This window comes from Artemia franciscana, chromosome 21 (genome assembly GCF_032884065.1).
Source record: "Artemia franciscana chromosome 21, ASM3288406v1, whole genome shotgun sequence".
In the NCBI taxonomy this organism is placed as follows: domain Eukaryota; kingdom Metazoa; phylum Arthropoda; class Branchiopoda; order Anostraca; family Artemiidae; genus Artemia; species Artemia franciscana.
This window is the reverse complement of record NC_088883.1, coordinates 30,874,139-30,889,424: the sequence shown is the minus strand read 5'-3', so window position 1 is coordinate 30,889,424 and position 15,286 is coordinate 30,874,139. Positions and strand designations below refer to the sequence as shown.

Sequence of the window (15,286 nt, the reverse complement as noted above, 5' to 3'; positions counted from 1 at the left end):
GGATGAAATGAAGCGAGAGTACTCCAAGACTTTCGACCGTCTACTATCCGAATTAGACAGAAGGTTTACAGATAAGTTGCCAGTGCTGAGCACACTCGAGCTAGGAACTTGAAACTTCTACAGTAGGGTTCTCTGATACGCTGAATGCGATGGTTTGATTTTCTTAAAATCCTATAACTTTTAGGGGGTGTTTCCCCCTATTTTCCAAAACAAGGCAAATTTTCCCAGGCTCGTAACTTTTGATGAGTAAGATTAGATTTAATGAAACTTATATATTTAAAATCAGCATAAAAATCTGATTCTTTTGATGTATCTATTAGTATCAAAATTCGTTTCTTTATATTCGTTTTTTAGAGTTTCGGTTACTATTGAGCCGGGTCGCTCCTTACTACAGTTCGTTACCACGAACTGTTTGACTGCTCAGCACAAATATTTCAACTCAGCCATTGAACCGTTGTGACGTATAAGCTTGCAGCAAAACAACGGAGGGAATTTAACAGAACACACAGAAACGGCTGTTTTTGCGTAAAATCGCATCATTAAAAGGCTGTTGAAGAATGAATTGTTTTCCAAATATGATTTTAATGATTAATGTAATAGGATGCATAGTTGAAAGAATAAACTCGTATTAAATCATTAAATTTAGTGTTTGATTTTGATTGAGGTGTGTTAAGGAAGGAGTCGAGTGTTGAGTTAGTGGTAGTAGGTATATGATGTTGTAGTTGTGTTTTATTTTTAAACCCCTTTTGAGGTTTATGTTGAGTATTATTATTTGTGGATTTCATTCGTTATCTCTCCCCCGTATCGTGCTGTGGCATTTGTAGGGGATGGGTTTATGCAATTTTTTTACTAATAATTGATAATAAATTGAAAAAAGTAAGGACCAGGGTAGATCTGTCGAAAACTTTTAACTAACTTAGACGGTAGACGAGAAAGTGATAAAACAAAAAGACCACAAGAAACAAATATATATATAATAAACAATAATACACTATAACAAGAAAATAAATACAAAGAAAAAATTATAATAAGAAATGACCTTATGATAGATAATAAAATAGAAAACTAATAAAAGAAAAAACGAAATAAATAAACTAGATAAAAAAAAGCAAAGAAGAAAACCTGTCACTGAAAGCCTTTGGAAAGACTCGTATAACGGTGGATAAAGCTTGCCTAGTAGGCTACGTATCTGATGAAAAAAAAATGTAAGTGTAGAAAAAAGAAAGTAAACCATTACACGATTCCAATGCATTTTAATATAATTCGCAACAATTTTTACAAATTTGCGAAAACATTCGTAATTCACAAGAGATGAATCCATTATTTCAACATTGATTGGCTGTATTCGACTGTATAATTACTTTAATTGACTTTTGGTGGATAGCTACAGAGCAACATGGATAGGATGAAAGCGAAGCTTTGACTTTAATTTTTTTTTTCATAAATTTTTAAGGATCTAGAAGAAAGTACCACAGAATAGATGGGGTTATAACACCCTTGACGGACCAGTAACTGCAATAAAATGTATTTCATGTTTTACTCAAAACAGCATAATATAGAAACGCAAGTCAAATTTTATTCTTATTTTAATTTATGATTTGACTCTAATATATTTATTTCTAATCTGTGATTCTTTAAAATAATGGACTAATCATTGTGTTTAGCAGGACAATGAGGGAGTAGCAGCCCCTAAATGTCCTGAAACGGACGAGAAAGAACTTTGAAAATTAACTATTATTTCTGGTCATTCAATTTCATGATATAACATGGCAACACTGACGGCATAAGAATACTGGCTAAGTTCATAATTTTTAAATAACGAAAATATAAACCTTAAAAATAGCAGCTTTCAGGTATGAATAGACAAAAGATAAGTCTAAAGAAAAAAATTGTTTGAAAAAAAAGGAAATAAAAACAAGTTTTAATACCTTAACGAAATCACTGCTGTAACTTGTTTTGTGACAGCAGTTGACTTGTTTTGATACTTTGAACTTATTAAACTTATTTAAACTTATTTTAACCTTTGTTATCAATCCTCTATACCATTTTTATCAATGCTAATTTCATGTCTGCCTTAAAAAAATAAGTTTCCTCGATAGTAAACACAGGAAACAGAATAATACAAGTTATTATTCGTACCCTTAAAGTTATAGATTGGGTCCATATTTAAGAACTTGAACAAACACCTATCAAAAAGAAAAACAGAGACTTTGGCTTCATTGGCTAATTTTTGTGACGCGTTTTCGCAAGCGAATCAGATTATTCAGTTGCCTTTAGTATACGTGTGTCAAACACAAATGTTGAGCAAAAAATATAAACCGACTAGCAAATACAAATCCTGGAGAGGCAAATAGCTCCACCGTTTTACAACCTTATTGGGTCCTACTTACCATATTGTGTTCTTTAATTGGGTTTTTTATTAGGCTTCTACCCAACCGTATTAGATTCTTTAATAAGAAATAAAAAGTAAGTAAAATCAACAAAAGTTTTGAGTCAAAACTTAAAAAAAGTGAACAATCAGTTTCTGTTTGCACCTATTCTGCCCCGTGATGGCTGGGACATTACAATTAATTTTTACAAAAATTTAGATTTATTTTTACAAAAATTTAGGCTTTGCTACTGGCGGTAGCAAAGCCTAAATTCGAGTAAAAACGAAAAGTTAATACTGTAATGGAAATGGATAGTCTACTTGTCCTATAATGCATAGCCTATATTTACCACTACTTCCAGCACTCTGGTCTTGAATTTCAATAGCTTTGACAAGATAGAAGCAGGCATTTTTGACTGATAAGCTTGAGCTTATGAATGTTTCACATGAACCTCTGAGATCTTCAATACCCATTTCACTTGCTAACATCATCATCTCTATCACAGTTCCTTCAAATAGTGTGATCTGAAAAAACATGTTGTTTTTTGCACCTATTCTTGATAAGTCTATTATAGTGGTTTTAAAAATGTTAACATAATTCATAAAAAAGCCACTGACAATATCAACAGGAATAATTAAGAGTACGGCGTATACTTAACACGTATTAAATAGTTATATTTTAATAATAAAAAACGGTCTAGGCCCAAACTCAAACCGACATATTTTACTTTGTCAGTTAATTGACCTGGGTTTGCCAATTGCCTACCGATTTTAACGTTTTCAAGGCTAATTTTTAAACGTGTTATACATACATTAGTGATTAGTTTTTGTATAAGGATGGAAGTCAACAGGGTGGTGAAATTACCCCTTTTCAGAAAATCAGGAGCAATCGCACCTCAGAAAGGATAGAGAAAATAGGATCCTTAAACTATTGCCATTTGCCATTTGACGATATATGGCACTCTTGGGTGCAGGTATCACTATGGAGTGGATTAGAAAATTTTGAGCTGGGTCCGGTATCATAAAGTACCCTTTTTGTTTGTAATTTTTTCAGCCTCAAAACTTAGAAGAGTTGAATGCAAAATAGATTCAAAGTTCAAGAAAAGAAACAATTTGATAGTAAACTTCTCAAGAAGCTAAAATCGGAACGACTCGGAAGAAAGAAGGTGAGCAAATATGCACGAGCCCAAGGAGCATCATAACATTTTTGGGGGAGGGGGAACAGAAAAAAACAAATTTGTGCAACTGATGATCAAAATACCACATGTTTTGTGCTTTACAGGGGGGGTCATTACTGAAATATCAGCATATACATTTCAGTTTTTCAAAAGGGGACGAGTGAAGAATTTTCTTGAAGAGATGGGAAAAGTCGGCATATAACACTAAAATTCAGCCATATCCAGGGATTTGACTTTTCTATAATCCAATTCTTTTTCCAATTGGAGAAATTGTCCCTCCCTTCAATGCCATCCAACAAATCGGACATCATCCCTCGAGATTAATAAACATGTATAAGCGAAAAAGAGCCGATACACAATCTCACAAATCATTTTAGTTTGAAGATTATTCCAGTCCAACACAGACTATCTCCCGACGGGGAATACAAATCTTCCAAACAAAAAACTCCTCCATTCTTATCAAAACTTTTTATTATAGCGCTTTTATCAGCAGTGGTATAGAAGAGAAAAACAACTTGGGAAAAACTTTCGACATATTCAATATCTGGATTTCATGAAATCCCAGTCAAATCCAGGTCACGTGGGCTTTCCGTCATGAAATTCAATATAAAAAGAAAAAAAAGAAAACTGATTTCTAACTTATCGTTTAGCTTTTTTCTAGGTGATTTATTCCGCTATTTTGACGGAGAGGAACTTTTTTGTTGTTTTCTCAAGCTTAAGTTGGTGTTCAAGTCAGCTAAATGAAAGAGGTTTTTTCATATACTTGAAAGATAAAAGTAGATTGACGGGGAAAAAATAAATTTATTAAATTTTTTAAACTTCCCTGGCTTGAGGTGGAGTAGACTATTAATCATTCGAGACTGTCAAGCCAAAGAAGATTAAAACCAATAAAATAATTTCAGGAAATAAGTGTCGTAATTTTAAGAGTAAAAAATTACCCAAAAACTTGAGATCAACTTCCTAGAAAATATTTTTTTTATATTCCTTGCTAAAATTTAGCTTTTTAAAATCAAGCAAGTTAGCCCAGTTACAGACGTTAAAGTTTATATTAGTTCAATACTAGTTATATTAATTTATATTAATTCATTAGTTTATAGTTTATTCATTAGTTATATTAGTTTATATTAATTCAATTCAATATTTAGATCCGATCAAAGTATCCTAGATAACAGGAACAGCAAAAAAAAATGAAAAAAGAAGAAAAATAAAAATCAAATAAACAACAAACAGAGAAAAAGATAGTGTACAAACAGAGTGTCTGGCTGTATCAGGTGTTTTTTCCTGAATAGGCAGTGAAAGACATAGAATAGAGGCCCAAATTTTAATTGAAATTGAATTAAAAATAGAATAGTCGTGGGCAAGTCCAGTCATGGCTAATTGTAGAAAAAGCCAAGGCAGATAGTCATGGTCAATTTTACCCCTTTCGTTGCGTAGTTACCATCTCCCACTTATGCTACACCTCTCATGCATGTTACTCCACAATACCGAACTAGAGTCAACCTTGTTGGAGGGTCTCCCCGGGGAACACACGCTGGTTGACAGCAGTATACTTGAAAATTCAGTAAAGCCAAAAAGATTACATTATATAAAATATAATTAAATATAATATAGATTATATTACATATTATACATATATATATGCTATGTATATGTTATATTTTTATATTATATATTTTATTATATATTTTATATTATATTATTTGAAGAAAGTTTTGGTATTATATTAGCAAAATAATTGCCTTATATATATAGGTCTCATCAAGCATTTAGAACTGATTTTAGATTTTAATTCAGTTGACTGTTATTGAAATAAATTTACTCGTTTTTGAAAAATGATAGTAGCATCATTCAATTGTTATTTTAGTTAACTTAGGTTGCGTTTTGAGACTGACATCCTTGCGACAAAGATTACTGAAATTTCGGTAGCGTAATATTATTTTAAATTTACAACACTACAAGATATCTTTCTTCTTAAAGACTAACGGAGGTTTGAAACACATTTGAGAGTTTGTGGAAAAGACAGTTCGGTAGCATGACGAGGCATGTTATACAGAAAACGTGGGGAGTCATTGTAGGCCACTTAACCACGATGTAACCCACGAAAGCTATGATTGCAAACGCACCACGGTTCATGGACAGAGATAGGTTAACTGAAATTTAAACGAATAGAAAAAAGAATTTCCGGTGACTATTTTACTCTACGGGTAGAATCTTTGGCTAGTTTTTATAGATGGCGTAAATCTTAAGGCCAATATTCCAGATGCTTTAAAGCAAGCCAAAACCATATCCCTGCATATAGGTGGAAATAAGCGAGTACAAATATGGAAATAAATTTTAATTCATTTTTATCGGAATTATCTCTCGTAAAATTAGTAAAGAAACTTCTTAGTTCTTCCCAAGTGATTCCAAGCTGCCACATATGTGGCAGTGATGTCATATGTGATACCCTATGTAACAGGATATAGCCGACAGATGACCAATAATAATTGGATCTGTTCAGTAAAAAGTGTACGCTCCAATAGCCAATCAGCGTGGAAAGATCCTGCCGACGCTGGATGTTGCGACGATAGCTATGTGTTGCTTTTGAGAAATGTTTTTGCAACTGGTGTCTATATAGGCTGTGATTTGAGCTTATTCGGCCAATCTTAAATTAGAGGCCCGACTTGCCTAATACCAAATCTTAATTTAGCAGTTATAACACCTTCATAAAAATTTCGTACGATTTTAAAAAAGCTAATCGATTTTTAAGATATAACAGCTCGAGCAACTAACGTCATGCAGTGCCTGAATGCACTTACTAGTCTAAATTCTCTTGGTGTCAACGTTGGTAAAACTAATTATCTGACTTTTATTCGTACTAGAGTGGGGCTGAATTCTTTGAATAATATTTCTCTTGGTAGTAGTATTCCTAATCAATTTTCTGAAATGAGGTATTTGGTATCTTTTGTCTATCGTAATTTGGATTGGAAGGAGCTCAGAAGCACAGCGTCTAAGGCAGTAAGAATCCTAGGTTTAATTTGACATTTTTTTTTCTGGCTTCTATGGTAAAGATTATTTATTGTACTATTATTCTAAAATAGAATTTGGTAATTTTAGTGATACTAATTTTTATTGCCATTTTAAAATTTTGGATATTGATCAGTTACGGGATCACCAATTATTTAAAACTGCCATATCAACTTTGAATAATGATTATCGTTGCTGTTCAAACCGAGAGATAAGTTGCTTTTACATTGTATTGGTTTTCGGCCATGGTAGTTCCAATGGTGAACCTCTTGTTTCGATCAGACGCCATTTTCAGGAGGTTTGAAGCTATTTTCCCAAAATTCCTACAAATTGGTTTTTAAACAACGCTAAAACTTATTATTAATATTACTATTACTATAATACTATAATACAATATTATAATGTAATATTACTATAATATTATATCTGAGACCACACTGGCTAATCATGATAAAACATAAAAATGGTCAAGCGGACGGTCAAGCGGAGGTCTTGACCGAAATATTTGTATAATATTACAACTTTTTCACTGGCTGTTTATTGTCCTCGTTTCTTTGCGATTTTATATTTTATAATATTACTTTTAAAACTAACAGAGATAATAGTTACCATTCATGAAAAACCAACAAATGGTAATTTTTTCTCACTAGTTAGTTTTTCCAACCGCGTTTTTTATATTTAGAGCCGTATTTCTTTAGTAGGTTGCAGCTACCCCTGCAACCATTATGTTATGCCAGTCTATTTCGTGGATATTTTCCCCATTATTTCTGATTATCATTACACCGAAAATCTGAAAAAGCAAGTATACGAGAAAGAACTACAGTAACGTCAGTCCATATGTTCGTCGAGTGAGTGTGACTCTCTGGAATAGCCTCTCGGGCAGCATTAGGGGCTGTAAATCAGTTTCTTCATTTAAATCAGAGGTCAAACGGTTTCTCCTTTGTCGAGATGCAGGGTGAGAACGGATTACTTGTGAATATTGGGGCTGACTTTCTTTTTTTCTTCTTCTCTTTCTATCTTTATTTAAATGCCGTTGGTTATGTGAATTAATTAATTACTTGAATAACAACGAATAGGTAATTTGACCGTGCAGTAGCGGTATGTTTAAAAAACTGATATTTTTTAATGAATTGAGGAAAATAAAGGAACTAATCCATCTAACCTCTCTGGGAAAAAGAACAACATATTTTGGAATGAAAATAAAATAAAGGCAAAAAGAATTAGATTCAATCTAGGCATGCATAGAAGAATCTCTATTTTTGACTACTACTACAACTACTAACAACTCACCGCAGCACCAAGCCAACTGAAGCCAACACAGCTACTCACACGCCTCCTCTGTCCCAATCTACTCAACGCCTCCCTCTTTATACCCTCCAAGGAAGTTCCCATTCCCTTTAGACTTTTCTTTATGACATCCTCCCACCCCAGACGAGGACGACCTGCTTTCCATTTAGCCCTAAACGGTTGGCCAAAAAGGGCAATCTCCGGCAATCTGTCATCCTTCATCCAGAGAATGCGCAATAACTATCTCCACCTTTCTTTCATTAAAGCCCTACAAAGCGGGACTGAACCAAATTTTGGTTCACACCAAACAGTCGCACAGCTACTGTTTGAATCGACTTTTTCCGACTCCGGTTCGAACCAGACTCAAGTTCGAATCGTCTGAATTCGTCAGTCAAGATGTCGACACGATAGTCACTTTTTAACGTCGTAACATTCCAAATTCCAATTTCCATGTACTTTAAATCATTGAAATTAATCTTGCCTCAGGAAAAGCAATGGTCCGGATACCAGTGCAAGACGGGGATCAACATATCTTCTCCAGTCTACTGCGAAGCAATTAAGGCGGCTTAGAACCAGAGTTTTAGAACTATAGAGTTTTAGAGTTTTAGTTTTAGAACCAGACTTTAGAACTAGAGTTTTTAATTGTTTTAAAAAGCAGAATTGTGGCAAAGAGTCAAACTTTAGCGTAAAGAGCAAGGGATTGCGGAGGGGACAACCCATTTCATATACGGAGTAATTTCTGTTCTTTTTAAGTTTTAATGTCGCTCCTTACTTTCAGTTAAAAAAACTAGTTTTTTTTATGTAATTCCTGAACGTTTTTGAATTAATGCATGTTTGATTTTGGCTCTCCACACATAAATTATTAAAATGAAATTTGCATATTAATTCCTTTTTTGGCTAAATGACTTTCTCTTAGTTTTGATCAGACGATTTTGAGAAATAAGGGGTGGGGAAAGCCTAGTTGCCCTGCAATTTTTCGGTTACATAAAAAGGCAACTATAAATTTTAATTTTTAACGAATGTTTTTATTAGTAAAAAATATACGTAACTTAAGAATTAGCTTACGTAACAAACTTTTATATTCTTAAATTTTTATTATGTTTATGAGGGGGTTTGTACCCTCGTTAATACCTCGCTCTTTACACTAAATCGTAAGTTTTGTCCCAATTCTTTAAGAATGACCCCTGAATCCGAAAGGCCGTAGAATAAATAGTTGAAATTACTAAAAATACTATAGCATAAAGAGCGAGGTATTTATTTCCTCCTAAATACATCGATCTTTATGCTAAAGTATTTTTGTAGAACCCCTCATATGCGTAATAATCTCTGTTCGTTTTAAGTTTCAATGCTACTCCTTACTTTCAATTGAAAAAACTTTTCCATGTTTATTTTTTCATTGTTTTTTTAATAGTAATTTTAGAAAATCCTGCGCCCTTTTCATTGAATTTCTGTTCCCCCATGAGATATTTCTCCAAAGAAAGTTCCTCCCACATAGCTCCCTCCCCTCAACCCCACCCCCAAGACCAACAAAACCTGAAACGCTATACATTTCCCAGTAACCATTGTTATATTTAAGCACTGGCCGAAGTTTGTAACTTGCAGCCCCTCCCCCAGGGACTGTGGGGGAGTAAGTCATTCCCAAAGACATAGTTATTATGGTTTTGACTATGCGGAACAAAATGGCTATCTCAAAATTTTGATCCGTTGACTTTGGAGAAAAAATTAGCGTGGGAGGGGGCCTAGGTGCCCTCCAATTTTTTTGGTCACTTAAAAAGGGCGCTAGAACTTTTCAATTCCGTTAGAGTGAGTCCTCTTGCGACATTCTAGGACCACTTGGTCGATACGATGACCCCTGGGGAAAAAATAAACAAACAAATAAACACGCACCCGTGATTTGTCTTCTGGCAAAAAATACGAAATTCCACATTTTTGTAGATAGGAGCTTGAAACTTCTACAATAGGGTTCTCTGATACGCTGAATCTGATGGTGTGATTTTCGTTAAGATTCTATGACTTTTAGGGGTTGTTTCTCCCTATTTTTTTTAAAATAAGGCAAATTTTCTCAGGCTCGTAGCTTTTGATTGGTAAGACAAAACTTGATTAAACTTATATATTTAAAATCAGCATTAAAATGCGATTCTTTTGATGTAGCTATTGATATCAAAACCCCATTTTTTAGAGTTTTGGTTGCTATTGAGCCGGGTCGCTCCTTACTACAGTTCGTTACCACGAACTGTTTGATAGTTTGACTTATGTATCCAGAGTATTATACCTTAATTCGAAGGATGAAATTTTTTTAGTTTTTAGCAACAATAGGTTAAAATAATTCCAGAATAATAGAACAATTATCTGACCACTTATGCCTGTTTTAACTTTTAACTTTAATATATAAATGTTATTGTGTAATAAATGAATTTAATTCCTTATATTTCGTCTGATTCTCTACTTTATCCTGATTTTACCGGTATTTCTGCCGTACTAACAAAATTGTTGCTAAAAGTCTCAGTTCATAAGCTAACAGAAAATAGTTAGGTAATTAATCTAAAAGATCATATAACAAATCATGTCAGATGGTTATCACAAGTCAAATCAGTGTCTATGAGGTAACATTGGTAACAGATAATTGTTGGTAGATATTGTGAAGAAACTAAACAGGAATCAGGTGAGGGGAATAACTATGTCGTCCCCCCAAAAAATGAAAATTTTGATAAACATTACGGGAGATTACAAAAAAAGTTTTAAAATCACAATATTTCAGGGAAAGGCCCGGTCTCCTTGGAATAAGTACGCAGCCTATTGCTTTATCAGTCCTGCCAGGCCAACGACTCGGCAAATATCTTAAGTGAAAATGGTCTAGCAATATCTTTAAGTGATTTCTGGCTGGTTTATCTGATCAAAAGTCTTGGCTGTCGATGAACGGTAAGTGAAACACATTAAAAAAAAATCAGCCACCAAATCGGCCAATTTTCTAAGTGAAAACAGTCAAGCAGCGCCGCTGAGTCAATTTCGGCTGGTATATCTCATCCGGTGGCCGGCGTCTACCCCCGCCAGCCACCGGCGTCTACCCCGCTGAAAACACCCCCCAGTAAATACCACCCCCTTGAAATAAAGCTTTACGAAATTGAGAATTTTGTTTGAGTTTTGTTTTTTGTTGTTTTTTTCGTAGGGGAAGGACTTTTGGTACTTGTGTATTATACGCCACTCACTCAAGTTTACGCTGTGTGAAACTCGAGAACAAACCGGTTTCTTCGTTAGCTTCTTTCAGATTAGCACGAGACAAGAAAAAGACAAGTGACAGAATAGATGGAAAATATATAATTTCGGCAATATATTTGCACATAAAGAAAGGGGGGAAGTATACAATTCTCGCTTCATAATATGCAGAATAATTGTACCAAATATATTTTGCATGCAGACCCGCTATACTTTAACCCCCCCCCCCCAGTCAATGTGCAAATATATAGCCCAAACTTATTTCTAAAGTAAAAAAGAAAATAACGAAGAAACCGGTTTGTTCTCAAGTTTTACACATCGTAAACTTGAGTGAGTGGCGTACAATACACAAGTACCGGAATTTTTCATGGAGAGAGCCGGATTTCCCGGTATTATTTAAGAATGATCAGACATTAAATTAAAAAAAAAAAATTTAACTGAAGTAAGGAGCAACATCAAAACTTAAAACTAAAAGAAATGATTAAGTATATGAAAGGAGTTCCCCCTTCCACAAGACCTTGCTCTTTACGCTAAAGTTTTGACTTTCTGTCCTAATTCTTTAAGAACGATTCCTGAAACACAGTGACCGTTTAATTTGAACGATAAATTTCGTTTTAAAATTCTATAAAAAAAGCTTTAGCGTAAAGAGCGAGGTCTTGAGGAGTAGAAACCCCTTTCATATACGTAATAATTTCTATTCGCTTTAAGTTATGATGTTGTTCCTTGCTTTCAGTTGAAAAACTTGTTTTTCTTTTTATTTAACTACTTACAAATAGTGTTTGTTAATGGGAAACATATGGAACAAATTTTTGAAGAAAAGTAAAGAGCCTCATTAAACCAAAAATGGGCAGAATTAAAGTCCAATAATCTTCAAAGTAAAAAGTATGGAGTCTAACAGAAAAACAAACAAAAAGATACGAAATGTTGGTTTTAATTCATTTATTGATGATGATTTGTGGTAGTTTTACGCTTGGAAAATTATTTGAATTTATTTCTACTTATTTTTGGATTAACAAGGCTCTCTACTATTCTTTGACAAACTGGTATTTTCCAGGGGGGGGGGGGGGGGTAAACGCCTAGAACCATCTCATCGAAAGGAAAGTTTTTCGCAGTCGATGATCGTCAGGTTAAAAGCAAATAAAATGAGCCTTGTCAGGAAAGCGAAATATGTTAAGTGAAAACAGTCAAGCAACATCACAAAGGGATTCTTCTGGCATGTCTAGTCGAAAGCTAAGTTTTCCCTGGGAATTAATGGTGATTAAAAAGTTAAAAAAGCCCTATCCCAAGCCGGTAAGCATTCCTAAATGAAAATGAATGGCTAAAAACTATAAAAAAAGCCCTGACAAGGATAGGCTGGGTATAAAAGATTGGAGCTGTTGCGATGTTGCGATATTGCTTGGGGTCTCCATTCCATCATTAGCTTCTTACTCCGTCCTTATCTCCGAAAGGGAAATCCTGCTTGCGTGATCTCAAAGTGGCGTGGAACCTTTCACAAATTTGTCAAAAAAGATCCGAGACTGCAGATGGCACTGCAGGATGAAATGAGGTATCGAGTAAACTATAGCCTATTAATCACTACAACATTTGAACTGGATTCCAATTGATGGATGATTCTTCTTGGTTTGTTTGCTTTGGTGGGCTCTTTTAGGGCTTTTAAATATCCCCCCCCTCCCTTCAACAATCCCTTCAACAATATTGATACATACAGTGTATTTTGATAATATCACCCTCAACATGCCCCGAAAGTTACAAATTCATACACTTTACCATTCCTGATGTGTTACAGATTTGTAACACATCAGTTAAAAATGTTTTGATAATCTGGATACATACAATATCTTTTGGTTTTGTTCAACATTCACCAACATTCCCTGAAAGTTTCGAATAAAAACAAATCACTGTTCATGAAACATTAAATCTACACCCTTTTGACAAACTCGATGAAAGTAGTGTCTTTTCATTTTGTTAAGTATTCCCTAGAATTTCAGCTTGAAACCCTTAGCTGTTCCTGAGACATTCTAGACAAACCCTTTTGACAACCTGGATGGACACAATGTCCTTAGATTTAGTTCAACATTCTCCTTATCATACCTTGAAAATACCAACTTAACACCTTTGGTCACTCCTGCGATGCTAAAGATACAACGTTTTGACAACCTGAATGCAAGAACTGTTTGTTTTCTTTTTTTTTTTTTTTTTACTTCAACATACCCTAGAAGTTTCATTTTAATATTTTTAGTCTTTCCTGTAATATTACAAACCACACCGCATTGACAACATGGATACATAGTGTCTTTTGATTTAGGTCAAAATAACCCGCAAAATACCCTGAAAGTTTTCAACTTAGTAGACTTAGCTGTCCCTTGTGTATTGCATGCGCGCCCTTTTGGCATTCTGGACATATATAGGGTATTTTGATTAAGTTCTACATCTATCTCAAGATGTTCTGAAAGTTTCAATTTAATATTCTTAACCAATCCTAAGTTATCACAGATATACTCTATTGACAACCTGCAAGCTCATAGTGTCCTTTGATTTAGTTAAACATCCCCCTCAATTTCCCCTGAGGTTTCATCTAATACCCTTAATCTTTTCTGACACACCCACGGTCAAAGATTTCTTCCTTTCCCAATAATAAACCATACATACAAACAACAGGCAACTTGCATAATTTATAGCCCTCGCCCCAGAGACTGTTGGGGGAAGGTGAGGGATCAAGCCATCCCTGAAGGCAAATTTATTAGGTGTTTTGACTATTTTTAAAAATGGCTATCTCAAAAACCTGATCAAATTTCTTTCGGGGGGGGGGAGAGCAGCTAAAAAAAGGTATTAGAGGGGGTTGAATATCCTATAATCATTTTGACAATAAAAAGGGCACTAGAGCTTTCAGTTCTAACTGAATAAGCCCCCTCTGAGCTTTCTACGATAATTAATTCCGTGAAAATTGGCCTAGTGAAAAGAAAAATCCATAGAGAGAACTTCTTTCTTTATTTATATGCAGCGCTATTGCGCTGTCAATGGTCTAGGTAAGAAAACATAATTATTGTATTCTCAACAAGTTTTAAAACATATCAGAGCTCCAAAACTTTTAGTTGCTCCAACGTCTAGCATTAAAATTTAGTTTTTAACGTTGGTGAAGAAAAATAGTATTTTTTCAACTCACCTTTCCCGTGTAAACATAAACAAGAACATTTTGAAAAATCTCTGGTGTGTAGTTTGGTAGTTTAATCTTTGGCAATGATGTCTGAATTGCAACTGATGGGAAAGAAACAATTGCACTGGATATTCGACAAACATCTCCACGTTTCAAATTTTGAAAACTCTTGCACCTGAAACAAAAAAAAGTTAAAAAAAAAGGACCTATATTATTAAATATTACCAACTTTCCAAAATTGAGATACACTCAAAACATAATGTCAAGCAGAATGTGACTAAACAAATGTCACTAAATGTCACAAACATAATGTTTAGAAACAAATGAACAAATACAAAAAAAATAAACACATACAAATTTGTTTTATTAATAAATTAAAACAGCAAACAAACAAATACGGACATGCTGCTAAATTTGTAACTGAAATAGCAAAGGTGGTGACCAATTCTTAATAATAAACACAAGACCCATATGATAAATCTTTAGTGTCAATCCAAGTGGTAATACTTAATCCAGATTAATCTTTGGTGGTAATCTAATTCGGTTTTGACGTTGGCCTAAGGCTACTACTCTAATCGGCAACTTATCACAACAGCGAGCCACCTGAGACCAAAATAGCTACACAGAATCTTCCTCCTCACCTGGTTGATCAGAACTTCACTATTTATTTCTTCCTCTAAGCTGCTAGCCTCTTTAAACATTTTATTAAAATCCCTTCTATCCCATTTTCGGGGACCTCCTCCTTTTCGTTTAGCCCAGGAAGGATTTATTTCAATACAGCCCTAGGCGGTGGGACCGAACTGCATTTCCATGCCGCTTGTTATTTTGAATGTACATTATACTATCCGGGTTGCAGCAGTAGCTAGGAACCTAGTAAGAGACGATCACGTCCAATACTAAGAAATACAATGACCAATAACTCCTTAAAATAGAGTCAAACTAAAACAAGAAGTAAACTATTAGAACCGCCTTGTCCGAAGTATTGCAGGAAGGATAGCTATTAATTAAGAAGGATCGTAGACATCTTCCAAAAGTAGTATATTGAGTTGCTGCTTGTGCACGACTTAAAGAGTATATTGT

The 15,286-nt window shown here is 34.4% G+C and overlaps 1 protein-coding gene across 1 annotated transcript in view; it reads right to left on the bottom strand.

Annotated features, from left to right (window-relative positions):
- LOC136040871 (uncharacterized) overlaps positions 1–15,286 on the bottom strand; it is a 685,992-nt gene that overhangs the window by 101,241 nt on the left and 569,465 nt on the right. Inside the window, exons 5-6 of the mRNA XM_065725262.1 lie at positions 14,216–14,381; positions 2,719–2,893 (exon numbers count right to left, since the gene is read on the bottom strand). Coding sequence (XP_065581334.1) covers positions 2,719–2,893; positions 14,216–14,381 — 341 coding nt within the window. The remainder of the gene's footprint in view (positions 1–2,718; positions 2,894–14,215; positions 14,382–15,286) is intronic.